This window comes from Nomia melanderi, chromosome 2, assembly GCF_051020985.1.
Source record: "Nomia melanderi isolate GNS246 chromosome 2, iyNomMela1, whole genome shotgun sequence".
Lineage (NCBI taxonomy): Eukaryota > Metazoa > Arthropoda > Insecta > Hymenoptera > Halictidae > Nomia > Nomia melanderi.
Window position 1 is genome coordinate 27994216 of NC_135000.1, and position 17858 is coordinate 28012073.

At 45.4% G+C, this 17858-nt stretch overlaps 1 protein-coding gene across 1 annotated transcript; it reads left to right on the forward strand.

Annotated features, from left to right (window-relative positions):
• Nucleotides 1–496: 496 nt before the first annotated feature.
• On the forward strand, nt 497–11996 carry LOC116433332 (UDP-glucosyltransferase 2). The gene is made up of 8 exons (XM_031991309.2): nt 497–1054; nt 2861–2931; nt 3020–3118; nt 4649–4788; nt 5726–6039; nt 7372–7591; nt 10586–10805; nt 11234–11996. Exons 1-8 carry the CDS (start codon nt 866–868, stop codon nt 11541–11543), a joined length of 1563 nt encoding a protein of 520 aa, XP_031847169.2. The 5' UTR covers nt 497–865; the 3' UTR covers nt 11544–11996.
• Nucleotides 11997–17858: the final 5862 nt, after the last annotated feature.

The window sequence follows — 17858 nt, forward strand, 5'->3', positions numbered from 1 at the left end:
TGGGCCAAAATTCAACTGCCGTCTTCGATTAACACTTTGACTGCTACGTCACCCGAATTCCGGTGACATCAACTTAACAATGAATTTTCTCGGCGGCGTATCGAGGGAACCGAATTTTGTTACATGTAATAGAAGTGCAATTGTTACGAAGAATCTTGACTCTTTGGTTTCCCTTCTATTAAGAGAACTGTTCCGCTCGTGTGAGAGTTTCAGTGAGTGTTTATTTGGCAGTCAACGTGTTAAAGAAATCAATTCATTCGAAGTATACGTCAGAATTTGAATTAAGGGTTCGATGAACTATAAAATTCCTAAACTTAAATCATTAACACACCAGAACTATCAGATCAGGTCTATGTTTAAACGTAAAACACTGTACACGAATCTGACATGTGAACGCTGACCTTTGTCCACGGAAAGCCGCGGACAAAGCGATAAAGCGCGGAGCAGGGAAAGGAAAGAGATAAGGAAGCCTCGGCCCGATGAAACCGTTCGCAATCCCTGAATGAGACCTTTATGTTTCGCCGGCCGGTATAAAAATATCTGTCACGGCGCGGACCGAGCTTGCATTATTACGCTGGCGGGCCGCGCGAGGTGCACGCGACCGATGCAGAAGAAACCCCGTGTGTTCACTTATTTATCGTGGCCCCGAGCAAACTGATCGTGAAGCGTGCTCTGAATTTTTCACGGGGACCGTTCTTGTCCCCGCCGCGAGCTCGCCCGGCTGAAATTCAAAGCGAACGGCGTAACACGACAACGGGGCAGCTTCGATCCCCGTTTAAAATATTGAACCGGTGATTTCGCGCGGACCGTCGCGAGCGTTGGAAGAGGAGCACCGCGCGCAATCGTGCCGCTATAGCCAGGCAAGATGCGCTCCGCGATCCTGTTACTCTTGGCGGTCTCGTTGATCCAGCAATTCCCAGTCGGCATCGGATTCAACATACTCGGAATTTGCCCCAGCGCCAGCTACAGTCACCAGCAACCTTTTCAGGCATTGATGAAAGCTTTGGCAGCTCGCGGGCACAACGTCACCGTGATATCAACCATCCCGTCAAAGGCAAGTGATTTTTCTCTGTCCCTGTCTATCCATCCGCGTTCCCCTCTATCCATCCACGTTTCTCTCCGTCGCTCTGTCTACCTGTGTTCTATCGCTCCATCTGTCATTCTACCCATCTATGTTTTCCTATACCTCTGTACCCATCGCTCTATCCATCTACGTCTCTCTTTATGTCTCTATGCATCACTGTATGCAGCTTCTCTTTATCTAGTTTTCTGCATGCCTGATTCTCCGTCACTGTATTTATCACTGTATTCGCCGTGTTTCTCTATCTCTCTATTCACTCTGTCCATCTATATTTCTATCTATCTATCTATATATCTATCTACGTTCCTCTCTGTCTCTCGACTTTCTTCTCTCCCGCGTTTCTTTCTAATCCACGTTTCACACTCGATCATTCAAGCGGTACCTGTCCGCAGACGCTACTCCCATTTAATCAATCATACTCTTTTCCTTCTCCTCCTCGCTTTCTATTCGCTTAACCCGGAAGATTTCCCTCGACCTCGTGTCTCGCACAGCTCCAGCCATTACTCCCCGAGCACGGCAATTCGGCGAGCGATACAATTAACCCGGGCACTTCCGTTCGTTTATCGTCGATCGCGGAAGTCCCCGCGACGAGGAACGCGCGGGAACTGTTTTTAACAAAGTTACGACGACGATTTAATAATTCGATGATATCGCGTCGAAGAGTGGAGAAACGTTCGAGGAATATTTCAGACAGACGTTCGACTCGCGAGCCACGCGTTCCTCTCGCGTCCTCTTTCCGTGTCTGAGTCCATTTTTACCTCCGCCTCGGACTTCTCCTTTCTTCTCTCCATTTCCGGCTCCTTGTCTCGCGCGACTTCCGCTTCCTTCTCCGCTCCCTTCCGCGTCTTTCACTCCTTCTCGATCACCCGCCCCCTTTGTCCCGCGCAGCTTCTTTCTCTCTGTCCATAAACTCGAGTTCAAAGTTACGCAAACTCCGTCCGGCTTCAATTTACCTTCGCCAACATTTCTCCTTGTTAAATGCGTCCCTCTTTGCGAGTACCCGAGATCCGACCCCGTCCCGCCCGGGCTACCGGCTCGCCGTGTTTTTCTTCTTCGAGGAATCAGAAGAGTTCGGTTTCACATGTAAATCCCGCGCAAACACCGCGATCCGACGGATTCTCGGACGGGAGACCGCGGACGTTCGCCTGCGTGCGTGGAATTCGTGTCTCGCCGAGGTACCGCGTGATTAACCGATCGCCTTAAGGATTCTGTCACAATTATCCTCTTAAGCACTGGAACTATAGTAATTGAATCGACTTGTATACAATTCCTCGTAAAAATTAAGATTATTAGGAGGATCATCATTCGCATCTATTAGGTATCAAAAGGACACGAATTTGATTTGCAATTTCTCACAACATCCTTGCAACTTCGATAATTGCGAGACGAAAATTCTGAGACGGGTCATCGCGACCTGTCCAAGTTCTAGTGTTCAAGTAGTATTTTTAAAATTAAGAAGATTATTAGAAGAATCATAATTCGCATCTATTAGATATCAAAAGGACACGAATTTGATTTGCAATTTCTCACGACAATATCCTTGCAACTGCGATAATTGTGAAATGAAAATTCTGAGAGTCATCTTGACCTGTCCAAGTTCTAGCGTTCAAGTAGTATTTTTAATATTGAACTATAAGCAGAAGGAATTCTACATTGATTGCTACGAGAATTTCAAGCGTTTTATATCACCGATTCGTTCCTAACGAAGAAATGAATTACATTAATTACATTCCAAGTGCTTCCATGCCATCAACGCCTCATACAACTCTAATCTTGCAGAAGCCGATCAAGAATTACGAGGACATCGATTTGTCGTTCACTTATCGGAAGAACGACTGCACCGGGTTGAGGTGAGCGTGCGCGCGAATCATGCGTGCGTTCAATAATGGCGGCAACAATCGAAACCAAAGAAATGATATTATCGATTCTGCCCGACAGGCACATGGGGGCTTTCGCCATTCTGCGGAAGAACATGCGAGAGTCGAACGAGCTGTGCGAGGAGCAACTGTTCAGCCCGGCGATCGAGGGCCTAATCTCGTAATACGAATGTTCTTCTCCGGTTTACGAACGCGCCACGCACGCTCATGGGGGAAAAATATTCATTTCGTAAGCTCGTTAAGGGTGCAACCGTCCTGGCTCAATTTTCAGCTGTGTATGAAATTACCGATGCCACCCGTTCGTTCCCTTCCTTTGCCGAAGAAAAATATAGTTCGCGGAAATTACTGCAATTCCACGCTACATGACCATCTATAAAGCTGTAATCTGGGTCAGTGGCTCTCTACACGGTGAAATCCCCCGTGAGACGTTCGAGGCGTCTAATTATTTTCCATTTTCTTTCCTGCTTTGCTTTATTTCTATTCAACCAGTCATACTTATTCCACTCGTATTTACTGTATCCTCGTACGAACATATTTCTAGTGACTAAAGTTAGACAGTTCAATCTTTTATATTAACCCCTTGCCGTACAATGACGACTGAGACTTCGATGGATCGTTAATTAAAGATAGAATAAATCCAAGTGTCAATTCACTTTGAAATTTAATGTCAACGAAACGAGTTTGTCAACGTTTGTCAGGTGACCAACCGTTCAGACAAATGGAAGCTCAAGAAGGAATTCCTGAAAGAATTTCTGAATTACTGATTGCAGCTGATTGCAATGACTAGTGAGACTCGTGATGAAGATTTCTAGATGAATTTAACAAATCGATGTTATTCATTACCCGTGGATCAAAGCAACTTTGCTATTATCATTGTATTATCTTCAAATAAAATTTCCACTTGAAGTAGAATGGCCGATTTTGTTGCATTTCTTCAAAATTATCGATAGTAAAATGGTATGAGCTTAGTGGCGAAAGTAAATAGTACGCCAAGGGGTTAAATTGTTAGCTGTTGCCCGTGCAAGATTAGACTTGGAAACAAATAAACATCGAAAGATACAAGTTAACCCTCTGTGGGCCCATGTAAATTTGAAGTCACAAATCAGTATATTGGCATCTTGTTGAGTTATTTCATTTTGCACTGTGGTGAATAAAATAAGGTAATCGGTTAACTGCAAGTTTTACACGCTCAGGTGTGAAAGTTTAATGTCATTGTAACTTGAAAGTTGCGAAATATGTTCGTTTGATGAAATTATGGAAACTATTGAGTACATTGTTAATTCGTATTCATATGTGGATATTCATTAATTTTGTACTGCATAGATTTTGTTATAATCGTGAACAAAAATTCGGCCCATAGAGTGTTAACACGTTAAGCGCCATGTCAGTCACTGGTGACTGACGCTTCCGAATGACTAGAAAACAATCGTTACATACAAGACAACCAATGTTGAATGAAGATATTTAATAACCTAACAAAGTTGATAATAGTACACTGCAAGGATTGTAACGTCAAATAATTAACAATTGTTCCTGCTTTTCTTTGCTACAACAGAAAAACTGTATGGGAAAACGCGTAAGATTTTCGTGGTGTTTAACGTGTTAACACTCTAGAACAAAGAATAGGCGGGAAGTAGAAGGCGAGTGAGAGTCACTGATCCCGATCATGAGCTGCAGTGTTCGTTTCCAGGAGGAACAAGACCTTCGACGCAGTGATTATCGAGCAATTATGGTTCCAGTGTTATTACGCCCTCGTCAAGCATTACAACTCGCCGGTGCTAATCGGATTTTTGAGCGTCGGCAACCTGCCGTACGTAATGGACTCCGTCGGTAAGCAACGGCCCGTCCGGGGCCGGGATCGGACGGGCTGGATCGCAACAACAATTGCTGACAAAAGTGAACCCGCGGCGGGAACGACCGGCGTAAAGGTCCGAGACCGTTGGCCGTTTCCCCGGTTCGTCCTTTTCTCGCCGCCTTCCCTCCGCCGAACGGTCGCTTCCAACCGTCCCGGAAATTGACGTAGATTGTCGGTGAAGCAGAAAGTGCGAGCAATCGGGGAGGATGGTTTCGTGGAAAAGGACGAATCGCCCGGTAGTGCTTTAACATGTAGCCATTCCACGTCAGCTGGGAAATAGATCACCAAGCGGGAGGAGGGTAGAATTATTATCGCCGCCATATGAATGTAAATTTCATCCCTAACCCTTCGCCGGGCGACTTCTTTCGCGTCTTCCTTAGTCAGCTGGAAACCAGAGAGTTCTACGTTCGGAGTAAATCTACGTTCACTGTAGAGCGTTAAATATTAATAACGGAAAGACTCTTCACCTCGACTTGGACAATCGAAAAATTTCATTTCTCCATTTTCAAAAATGCCAGTTTCTCGAAGCGAAGCGTGATTAACCCTTTGCACTCGAGAGGCGCCTTCCAGTCATTTGATTTGACCCAAGAACATTGTACAATTGAGAATTCAATATTAAATTTTATATAACGTACGAACACATGGAACATCGAGATAAAATAATTCAGAATTTCATCGGAAAGTAATGAATATTTACTGAGAAAGATATCCTCGAGTGCAAAGGGTTAATGGTAGCAGATGTAATTTACATTTACAATCGCGAGATAAATTCAACGAACAATCTTCCTCCCTGTCTATTCGTATTACTTTTTCCTCGATATTCTATTCACATATAATACTTATATACAAGATTACCTTTATAATTAACAGAATATTCAGTTATCAGGCGAATATACGATATTACCTTCCCAGGCAACCCAGACGACGGCCAGCTGAACCCAGACATGGCATACCCATTCACGAACAAAATGTCGTTCACCGAACGCATCCGCAACATCGTCTACACCACCTGGACCAGACTTTACTACAAATACCGTCACTTGCCGAGGGCGCAAAAGGTCGTGGACAAGTGGACGCCGGGCGCGTCGGTCGCGGACATGGACAGAAACTTCAGCCTCGTGATACTGGGAAACAATCACGTGTTCGGCTACCCGAAGCCTCTGCTGCCGAACGTGATCGAAGTTCACAGCCTGCAGATCACCGAGAAACGAGAGGCTTTGCCTAAGGTGACTAACGCCGGGTCCGGAACTTCGCCATTAAGACAGCGGGGAACGTTCCCGCTGAATCTCGTGTTACGACACGGGGACAAATCTAATTCTCGGGCAGCTCGCGTAGATGTAACCGCGGCTCATCGGGAATTCGGCGTGACCGACCGTGCCAATATCGCGCCCGGTGAAATTCAGTTAACGATTACAGATATTATTCCGTACGGAGCGTTGTTTCGAGCAGTTCCCGGGCTCCGCGCGAGGAGAAGACGCCGTCGGACGGCACCGGCGACCGCCGAGAATGATTTCTCCGGGGGCAAATACGTACCGCTCCGCCGAGCGGCCGGTATAGGGGAAAGTTTACCTATGACTCGGCCCTGCTGCCCCGCGAAAGTAAAGGTCATTGCTATTTACCGCTCGTTGCCTCGAGAAAAATATTTCTCGAACGATTCCTCCGCTGGGCAGCAGAAATAAAATTCCGGTTTACGTTCGTTTCTTTTATGATTTCTCCTTTTTTCGGTTCGTTTCGTGCTGAATGCGAGAGTAGAAACGTTGGCCCTTCGGAAGCTTCTCGCTAAAAGTATTCAGTGTTCTACGGAAATAAGTAACGAGGGAGCACACGTAAATTAAAGGACGAAGATATTTTGTTATAGTACTTCGTGTATCGATGCGTTGTGAAAATTCCGGTTTACGTTCGTTTCTTTTATGATTTCTCTTTTTCGGTTCGTTTCGTGCTGAATGCGAGAGTAGAAATGTCGGCCCTTTCCGAAGCTTCTCGCTAAAAATATTCAGTGTTCTACGGAACTAAGTAACGAGGAACACACGTAAATTGAGACAAAGATATTTTGTTAGTGCTTCGTGCATCGATGCGTTGTGCAAAGATTAATATTACGAGTTTAGAATTTCCGTATAGAATCAAGTGGTAAGGGTCACCTTTCTGGCGCCAAGGGTTAACCCGTTGTTGTTCGGAGACAATGAGCGAGGTTTTTTTTTTAAACGCCGCAAGAGCGTCACTGTCCCTGAAGCGCAATTGTACCGGCGTCACGTGGAATTAACGCGGAACACCGAGACGCGGAACGTGATCGTTATCCACGTGCACGTAAATTCACCGGTCTCTGTCGAGCTGTGCAATTAACGGAACAATACCTTCTGCTCCACGTGATGCGCGTGCATCATCGCTCAGGAGCGATTCCTCGGCAAAATGGCGGACAATAGGGAAGATACTGCCGTTCGTGGGTCTATCAGTTATACCCGGGTCACTCTGTTGCGAGCCGTTTTTACGCGGCCGCGCGGAAGTTCGCGGAATTCGATCGACGGGAGACGCATGGGAATGTCGTTTAATTTTGTTCGAAGGATGTTCAAGAATTCCTGGACAACGCGGCGCACGGGGCGATCTACTTCTCTCTGGGTTCGAACCTGCAAACTCATCAACTGCCGGCCGGCCCTTTGACCGCGCTGTGCAACGCGCTCAGCTCGCTCAAGCAAAGAGTACTATGGAAAGACGCCGGGGACATGGCCATTCATCCAGCTAACATTAAATTTGTGAAGTGGGCGCCCCAGCAAGCGGTTTTAGGTAAGGCTACCGGGTTGTTCGGCTGACCCTTCCGCCCCTCCTTTGAACCGCTAGATTGACCGCTCCGGGATATCCGTTTTATAGCGTGGCTTTTGGTCAACGTGCACGGTACTAAACGCGGGCACTTTTTGTTGCGGATGTCCTGTGACGTTTCGGACACTTGTTCCGGACAGTTGCACGGAATGTTGTAATTTCGTCATTCGAGGAACGATAATTACGACGATTCTAAGAGACGAGGGACACTACGCTACAGCTGTCGTATATTTGATATTAGTATACGCAACTGAAGAGATAGAATAATAGTTGAACGATAAGTTACGCTTCTGAATTTGAATAAATTCACTGTTGAAACTCGTCGACCATTTTTGAATATTTTCGAATGATATATTATCGAAGTTCTAAACTTCTCGCGTAAGAGTAACGCTGGTTCGTGAACAGCATATTTCACGAACAACAGCAGTCTTGTTAAAAAGTTCGAGCAATTAAACTCTGAACTGTACGATTGCCTTTACGAAATATCGCCTCGCGAAACAGGCAACGATCCAGCTGAATGAACGATCTGTGCGCGTCGCTTACAATGCTCCTCTTTGATTTCGGTGAAACGATAAAGACGCGACAGAAGTCGGTCAACCTCCGGGAGACGCGAACTTCCCGGTAAAAAGAGAAAGACGTCATGTTTCGAGTTGACAGTTGTTGCGCAACGATCGCCGCGTGTTCACCGGTGTATTTCCGTCCATTAATTATCGCGTTTCTATTCGATTTACGTACGCAACTCGTCAAAACTCCTCGCGACGGTCTCTTCGTTAAACAGGATTCAACGGCGGACCGACCCTGCACGGATACTTAACGAAGTTGCCCCACACCCCCGGCCCCCATTCCCCATCCCCGACGACCGTTTCATTTCCAAGGGATGTTAATTTTACCCAGTTTGCGAAACACCCTTTAACGACCGCGTCGGCGGCCATTTTTAAACGACCGGTTCTCGGCTATAGTAAATAACCGTGCAGTAATTACATCAACCTAGAACAAAAAACTGGAATATTAGAAGGGCTGTCTATATAGCTAACAATACGTGAGCAGCGAAAATAATGGAACAATTCCTGCTGAAAGCTTGATCAATTTAGGTTCAATAATTAGTAATATCTTTCTACAAGCTTCCTAATGTCTGAGTTAAATAATAGACCCTTTTCCTTACAGTATCGAAACATTTAACCCTTTGCACGAGCGGCGCCTTTCAGTCATTTGATTTGACCGAACAAAGTGATCAAATTTAGAATTCAATATCAAATTTTATATAATGTATCGACATATGGAACATCGAAATAAAATAGTCACTTCATTTATACAAGGTATTTCTTCATGTTGTAAAACATATTGATATCTCATAAAGAAGTGACGAATATTCGTTGAGAAAAATATTCTCGAGTGCAAAGGGTTAAACAAATGGAAATTCTAAATTGCATCGTATCCACTAACCTGATACTACAAATATCACACGAAGTTCCATCGATGACTCGAGAAAGGCTTGCTTAAAGTCAATTAACCAATTACTTCCTGAAACATCGAACTCCCAGCCATTAATCTTACAGTTCGAATCACTGAAACCAAACAAATCTGCCCCCGTCGAATCTCCGTTGCTCCGTTGTTCCGAGGAGGAAGCGTCGCGTCGCGACGGTCGGCGGACTGGAACAGAAAACGATCTCCCGCGCGAACGTTCCCGTTATTATGGATATTCGAACGGCAATGTTTTTTCGGTGGACCCAGAGGTGCGGTTGAGAAAGGGGGGCGAACAAAAAAACGGTGCAAAAACAAACGACTACATCCCGACGATCGGGGAGCGGGGAAGGAGGGGAAGGGTGTAGGGAGAACAGCGATCCGGGGCGATTCATACCGAAACGAAAAGATAACTCATGACGCGCCGGCGAAATTCTCCCGGGAAATTCTGACAAACAACTCCGCATCGTTCGCGGTAACGCCCGGTCCCGATGCAAATGCAAGCAGGCGTGAACTTTCGTACACATTGACAGACAGGTTTCCGTTTGCCTCCTTCGCCCCCCGCCCCCCCCATTCCCAGGCCGCTCTACGGCCAACGTCGGAAAACGTATTAAACGCGAGAATACGAAATGTAACGGTGAGACGCGCGATGTAAATAATGAGGATTTCAATTCAATTGCCTATTACCTGGTTTACATGCTGCCGGAAGTCGCGATTCGCCTTCGTGCGGGTTGCAGGAGAAACTTCCCTGTCGAGTGAAGAATTCTCGCGCGTTGATCGTTGGCAACGCATAGATCTCTGTAACATAAAGGACCATTAAATTCGTAGATTTGGTATATTGTTGGTTACTGTGTGAAATAGGTAGACGATCTAAGATTGTCTTAGAGAGTTATTTAATAGTTTACTTTGAAGCTCCATGAATGAAACGATTAAAAATTCATCGAGAATTTTTGGTGTTTAATAAGGTCTCGCCTGCTATTGGTTTTTAATTCTCTTTGCTAATTCCGGGGTTATAGATGAGCTGATATTTATAATTCATCGTTGAGCATTATTCGGAGAAGGTAGATTAATATTTCATATATAAAATTCCATCGGAGGTATGATCGATTTAAAGGCGAAATGTATCGGTAATATTTTTTAATCTATTGGTAATTCAGTGATTCAAGATTAAGAACAGGAAATTGTGTACAGTAGTTTACTTTTAAATGAAATTTAGATTAAATAAGAAGGTGAATGATGTTATTCTTTACGTATAGTATGAATAAATGTCATTCCCACCATTGGAATCGAATTTATCGACAAAATAATGAACGTTCGTACGGCGCAGCGCGTCGTTTGCATCAGAAATTATTGGGATTTCGTAGAGAAATATTAAACCACTGCTTTCCATGCACTCTCGGCGAGTTTTAAGGGTTGTAATACTCGAGAGCAGATAATCCATAAAAAGGCGCCGCTTTACTTCGTCCGGATCCGCGATGCTAACATCACTTTTATATGCAGCACATCCGAAAGTGATGGCCTACGTGATGCAGGGCGGATTGCAGTCGTTGCAAGAGGCGGTGCACTATTCTGTGCCTGTAGTCGCCATTCCCTTTTTCGGGGATCAACTTTTCAACGCACGTAAAATCCTGGACGCCGGTATCGGACTTACATTGAACATCGATACCATCACGGAGGAATCCATCGTACAGACCCTCACCGACGTTATAGAAAATAAAACGTGAGTAAACCGTCGCACAACATCTGCCGATCGATCGGCGATGAATCGCTTGATTCGTCATCAAATATTTCAAACTATCCGTCCCGCGATGTGTTATTTAAATCGGCCGCGACGAACTCGATTTTATTTTCAACGTTTTCACCGGATCAAGGGAGTGACTCTGCGACTTTTATTTTTTCTTTCGTTTCATCGAAAGTTCTCCGTATCCCGGGAAAAGTAAGAGACTACTCGTTAGAGTTGGATTTTAATAAATTTTTAATCACGCTAAAACGTCGCGTGAATTGTACTTTACAATTAGTTCTGAAATGCGGCTGTATTTCATTCGAGAACTTTAATAGGTTAAATCTCATTAACTTTTACTGCAGTAATTAAATAGATAGCGGCTAAGTGTACGTGAAGGATGAATATTCCGCATGAAATAATTGCAGGTATTATGATAATATCAAGACTATGTCGGAGATCATAAAGGACGAATTGGTGAACCCTATGGACAGAGCAATTTGGAACGTTGAGCACGTGATCAAATTTTCAAAATGGGGACACATGCGTTACTATGGCCACGAGATCTCATTAGTTGATTACTATGGCACGATCCTGATCTTGATTGCGTTGCCTTTAGTATTGTTATACTGGATTTATTATCGAATTTTTCGTAAATGGAGGAAAATTATGCTGGATCACTGTCGTAACTATATCGTAGAAAAATTTCCGCATCTTTTGAAATTAAAAGACGAATGATAATTTAAATCGCACATTTAACTCGTCAAGGATATTATTAAACGAAAAATTGTATACTTTTCCTAGACATTAAAACTCTGGAATTCATACTTATCGTCGTTAGATAATATTTAATTGAAAATATCAATCGTGATAAGAAGAAAGATTCTTATCACTTTATGATATTCTATCATCTCGAAACTGTACTACCAACAACCAATCTCCAAAGGCAACAAGGTTTCATACCGACGAAAACTCGAAACTGGTTTTAAATAATTAAGTCTTAAACAATTGATTTCACAAAGAAAATTGTATAGTATATCATTATTGTAAGGAAGTATTATAAGAATTCATTATGAAATTCAATTAATCGTTAGAACGTACATGAAATTTAAATAAAGACATTTATTTCCATATACCTCTCTGCGTCTCTACTCAAATTAATGTGAGATTATAAATTGAGAGTAATATCGAGCTAATGCGTTTGAATTTAAAATCTGCATAATTAGTAGCACGATACAGTATCAAATGGAATACTTCGATAGAATATGCTGTGGCTGCCTGACTCCAGATTTGCCTCACCACAATAAAATTGTAAAAAAATAGAAATTTAATATTTAAAACTTTACTTTCTACTGCGTAATAAAACAACGAATGATTCACATTTTGTGCACAATCTATCTTATCCGTCATCGGTGATTTAATAATCTAAATTGAAAAACTAGGGAACTTCATTATCCATCAGGAAACTCGTTCTCTTACCAGCCGAGCAACTGCTACTCCTAGTAGTCTGCAACCGGAATTAACAACTCACCAGATTAAGCAGTCTGAACTTGGAGGCCATTTTAATTCCAGCAGCACTCCGCTAGATGGTCACAATGTTCCCTAGTCCACTAATTGGAACCGGAAATTGTACTCGACAAGTATACATACTAAACTACCAACCATTATTAAATCATAGTTTCCAACGAAAACAATCAAAAATTTTCGCATGATCTCTATCGTATCCCAATAATTCATGGACACTAAAATTGATGTCATCAATATCACAGAAGTATCTACCATTGAATTCAGATCTAAGACAAAGTCTTCGATATTAATTCTCTAAACGAGATAATTCAAGCCACGTGTAGCATGTGACGAGACAGCTTTGAGATTCAGAGACGTCTTTATACGAGCAAGCCGCTGTAGAGGTTCAAAATCGAACGATCATCGTCGTCATCGCTGAAAAGGAGAATCATCCCTTTACTCTCCGAAGCTGTAGGGCTGCATAATGCAAGCTATGAACCCGCCGAGCACAGAACGCTCGTTAGAACCACGATGCACGAGGAATCGCGTCTCGGTTATTGATTTCGTTTATTGGCATTAGCTCCGGCATTGTGTTCGGCGAGCGATCCGACCGGGATTACCAGCGTGGCGCGTACGCAGACAAAATGTTTCTAATAACCCTTCAGGCGTCGGCTATCGAGAAACGATTCATCTCAATCACGTCACAGCCGTCGCATCTGATTCACGCCGGCTTGGTCCAGCAGGAAATCACTGCCTTCTCTTCATTCTCGTCTCTCCCCACGGCCCCCTGAATCCTCTCATCCCTCTTTCTTCCCCTTTTCGATGAATTGTACCCTTTGACGGTGGCCTACCGCACAGTCAAGTCGATCTCGAGGTATTGTAGGATTAGGACACTCTGGACCCCTAAGATGCATCAGAGAACATCGAAAGTTACGATAGAACTAATCGTAATGACCATTCATTTATTTCCAACGCATGTTTCTTAACCCCTTATCCTACAACGAGTGAGACTCGTGGTAAAGATTTTCAACATATCGATGAGAGGTGAGAAAGAAATCATAAGCGGTCTATAGTATCAATCTTGAAGACATTGGAGACGATAGATAACTGTTATATTCTGAATAAAAATCATTGAGTTTTAGAGTATTAACCCCTAGCACTACAGATGGTTTTGTAATCTATCAGCAACTGCAGTTTCTATGGTATCTCTAGTGAAAATCAAAAATGCTATACCTTCGATCTTTTATTAAAAGTGTAATAATTAATAATAGAAAATCTAATAATTTTAGGGTAGATTCTTTAAGATTCATTAAAATATTTAATATTATAACTGGTGCAATATTGGAGCCTACAGAGTTCAAAGGGTTAAAGCAGGGCAATGATGAGGTTTAATGGAAGCTTCATGGAAAATTGATAGACACGACTGAAAGAGAAAGACCGACGAGCATTTCACGATGGAATCTCAACGAAAAACAGCGTCCCTTGTTATCGCTTTTCCTTTCCTCCGTTCGCAACCCGGTAACTAAGTTATCGAGATTGCAACTATTGAGATTCAACTGCAATCGGGAGCGAGCGGTATTTCGAATTCGCAATGGCCCGGCGACGAGCCGTTCCCTCTCGCGAATCGAAGATTCCCGCCGCGTTCCCCGGCTACCGAATTCCGAGCACGACAAGGTTGAAAACGCGATCGCGGGATCATCGACGGGCTCTAGAACAGGCAGACAAGTGGAGAGACGGTTGTTCGATGGTTGCCAGCCGGCGGGCAATTTGCCGTCGTGAAAAAGTGTCTGTAATAGGTTATAGGTGGAAACGCTCGAGGCGGATCGAGGCCTACCCCGTAGGTGGATCGGCCTGCTCGATTCGTGTTGCTTCTAATTGAACCGATGCGACCTCGTTCGCACGTCATGTGGAACGCGTACACGACGCTGTACAAAATATCCGGCTACGAGACGGTTCCGGTCGGAGTTTCGGTGATATTCGGATGAACAATCGTTCGAATATATTTACACTCGACGGGCGCGTCGATACTCTTACGAAACAGCGAACGCGTCGCGCGATGTCCAAAATATTATAGAACAATTATAGATTCTACCGTCTTAATCGCGAAAACGTAGGAAACAACATTTGACTCGTGAATGGTCGTCTCGAATATTTTATACATAATCATATAACGCGTAACGCGATAATTGTTGCATTCAAGGAATCGCTACAATGTCTCGAGCGCGTTGTACCGCAGTTTATCGCGTTCAGAGTAAGAATACCGTGGAATGAGATTACAGAACCGGCCGTCTTCTAACAATATAATTAGCCGACGAGTCAAAGAATAAAGCGAAATTTCGCCGCAGGCGATCCTACCAGCGAGATCAGCGTCGCCGATAAGATCTAGATAATGTCCGCACTCAATCTACGCTTAACTGACTCGTACATTACTCCCGTAGACGCGTTTTAATCTGCATGCACGCACGCCGAAGGTATCGAATTATCGTCGATTCTGTTACAATGGTCCAGGCTGGAACCAGTTTGCAACGGGCGAACGCATTGCGAGCGAGCGAGCGTCGTCTCGCTATCAGCGGCAGCTCCGTCGAACAATCGAATTATCGGCCGATCACGGCCGCATAAATCACGAGGTTTCGGTAATGCCGCGCGCGCGAATCGATCGGACGCGACTCCGCCGGGCCCGCGGATTGGCAATCGGCGAGCACCGAGGAGAACCGTTGCGACGAGCAACACCGACGAAAGGTGGCATCATTTTTTCGCGCAAAGATCGATAAGCGTGGCGACGGGCCAGCGACGATACGCTCGCGTACAATCGATGGACGATTGAACGCAATTCTATGGGATGGGAGTGGCGCAAAGCGAAGCTCTTTCCGAACGGAAAAGGCGCATCCTGTGCCCTGTCAACTGACAGTTGACAATGTGCCGGGTCCACGATCGGCTACGAGGACGGTCACCCGCACCCACGCATTTTTTGGCGGTCACGAGCTCTGTCGCGAGATCTTAGATCGCCTTTGGCTGTTTTCTGTTGATTCACGTGGGACGATTAGCTAGACGGGCACTTAGCAGCTGATAGAGCTCCTATGATAAATCGTCGGAATTTTATTAGCGCCAGTCGTTGCCTCGTCTCTATCGATACTTTGAGAATAATATAATTAGCTCCGAAGTCAAAGGACAATCGACCTATAGTCAACTATGCAAGAAACAATGTTTGCGATATCGCGGTATAGATTGAAGAGCAAAAGGCTAATCATTAGATTGAATAGGAGCTTCAGCCATTGTTATTCACTCGTTCCTTTCTTCCGCAATCCGAGCAGTTCCAATTACCCTCCATCGATGAAGAATTTCGAGCTAAAGAAGGGAAAGATGACGTCCCGAACGGAGACGCGTTGGACAGCCGCCAACAGATCCTCGATAATCCAGTAATAGATTCAGCGAAACAAAAGAGCGTCAAAGCGACCGCACAAGCAGCCATGAAAAGAAAGGAGAGCGAGGGGACGACGCTAAAGAAGTTGCAAAACAGACAACGCTGACGTCCGATTCATTCGCGGGCCCGCAGACGACGCTAGACACCGGTGACCCGTCGCACCGGCGCGGCGCATCCGACGCGATTCATCTTCCCGCTGTCCCTATTCAAACGCCTCCGGATAACCACTTAATCGTTGCAATTATTTACACCGGTGGCGAGACCGATTCCATTCTTCCTCCGTTCGGAGAACCCGCCGTCCCCTCGCAGCCGATTCCCAGCGCGATTTCGTCGCCGGTCCATTCAGCGGGCCGAACACCTCGATTTCAGACGCGCCCAGGTCTTAGAAAAAGATTTTAATGCGGCCGCTCGGTTGACGCAACATCCGGCCCGCTTCACGCGCACCTCGTGTGTCGTCTTCATTGTAGACCCTGTCCGCGTCCCGTGCACTCCGGAAAATCCGTCCATTGTGCCTCAGTCTATCGGTATATTTTGTTCCCCCCTCTCGTACGCGTCGTCACTGCCAGAGCAACAGGGGGAGAGGACGGGAGAACATAAAACGAGGAAGGGAAATTCAAGTTATGGCGGCGAATACAGGCAACGCCGCATTCCTAGAATAGGATTTCTCTATAATATGCCGGAATCGGAGAATACGAAACATCTTTGATCAATCGAACCATTCGCTCGTATAAACGGTTCACTCTGCATTATAAACTATCGAAAATTTCTATTAATTCACGTAAGTAAAGAACTATATTCAATCGCCCTAGCGCTAACATTAGAAAAAGTTTCAAAAACAGATTTTTCCTATAAACGTCCCAATTACCGTTTTAACCCTTTGCCTCGCGTGCCTTTTCCTATTGAATAATTAACTATTTCTACAGATGCAACTGCGAAACTAAATCATAGGACAAGGGTTAAACATATTTCTCCCAGTTATAGTATGAAAATAGTGTTCGACTTTTAGAACCTGTCTCTCACACTGATTCCCGCAACAGGAATCCGCAGCAGATTTTTCCAGAGCCCGACGCGTTACACGCGGGTCAAGCCGTATTTCGAGAATTCCAGAGATCGCGGTCGACTCTCTCGACGGGCGGGCCTCAATGGGACACGGTCGTATTTGTAGCAAACTTTCGAGTCGCGGGGCTTTTTTAATACGCGCCCGTTCTCCGGGCGGCGCGCATTGTGAGCGACGGGGACGCATTGTCCGCGGAAACCGCCCCCGCTTTTTGTGCGACCCTGCACGCGCATTGACTCGCGTCGCCCGGGAAATCCTCCAGGTATCCCGGGCCGGCCTAAAAGGGGAGCTTCGAGGAACGTTTCCTCGGGTTTATCCCGGCGTCGGTCCTCGAGCGCGTTTCTTTGTCGCGCGCTCGGGGATTTGTCGGCGCGCGGTCGGGCCCGGCGGGTCCGCGGGACGCGCGCGGCGCCGAGGGGCCCGCCGACAGAAATCTGAGCCCCCCTGCTAAAATCACGTTACAGAAATTGTCCCGGCGGGAGGGGAGGGTCCCTGCGGTCGCCGCGCGGCCAGACGATTTTGCCGCGTTTATCGGTCGCGTTCGGTGCGGCGGGATGCAATTTGTACGTTGACAGTCGGGGAAGATGCATTGCGTTCGGTGAAAGTCTGGAACGTGTTGGCGTTGATGCTCCAATCTATCGTCCGTTTAAAGGAGAGTTGTACGGGCCGCGATTCGCCGAGTGTTCCCTGTTACTTTCGACGGATCGGTTTCGCGGCGGTAAAAGTGGAGGATGCCGCAACGGATTCAAATTAATTTCTGCTACTTAGATGAATACGCGCGTTGTTCGACTTCTTTGGGGTTCTCAGTAACCGTGCAATTGAATACTAGACGATGTTCGTAAGAAAATCTATTCCAATATCAACAACCGCTGCATCGCTAGACAGTTGAACAGGATCCTGTTCATCGCGGGGAATTCACGCGAAAACGTTCGCTTTGTTTACAAACTCCGCGCGACGATCCGCGAATAATAATTCTCGACAAGGGAAGTTCGCTAGAGGGAAGGAAGCTCCCCCGAGCGGAGGAAGTCGCAAGAATCCGCGAATCTAGAGCCGGTGGGCCGCAGAAAAT

Bases quoted from the DNA above. Each gene is read 5' to 3' on its own strand.
- LOC116433332 (XM_031991309.2), top strand. From the start codon at position 866: ATGCGCTCCGCGATCCTGTTACTCTTGGCGGTCTCGTTGATCCAGCAA. The intron at 3,119-4,648 runs GTAATACGAATG...GTTCGTTTCCAG, and splicing joins GCGATCGAGGGCCTAATCTC to GAGGAACAAGACCTTCGACG. The intron at 4,789-5,725 runs GTAAGCAACGGC...TTACCTTCCCAG, and splicing joins GTACGTAATGGACTCCGTCG to GCAACCCAGACGACGGCCAG.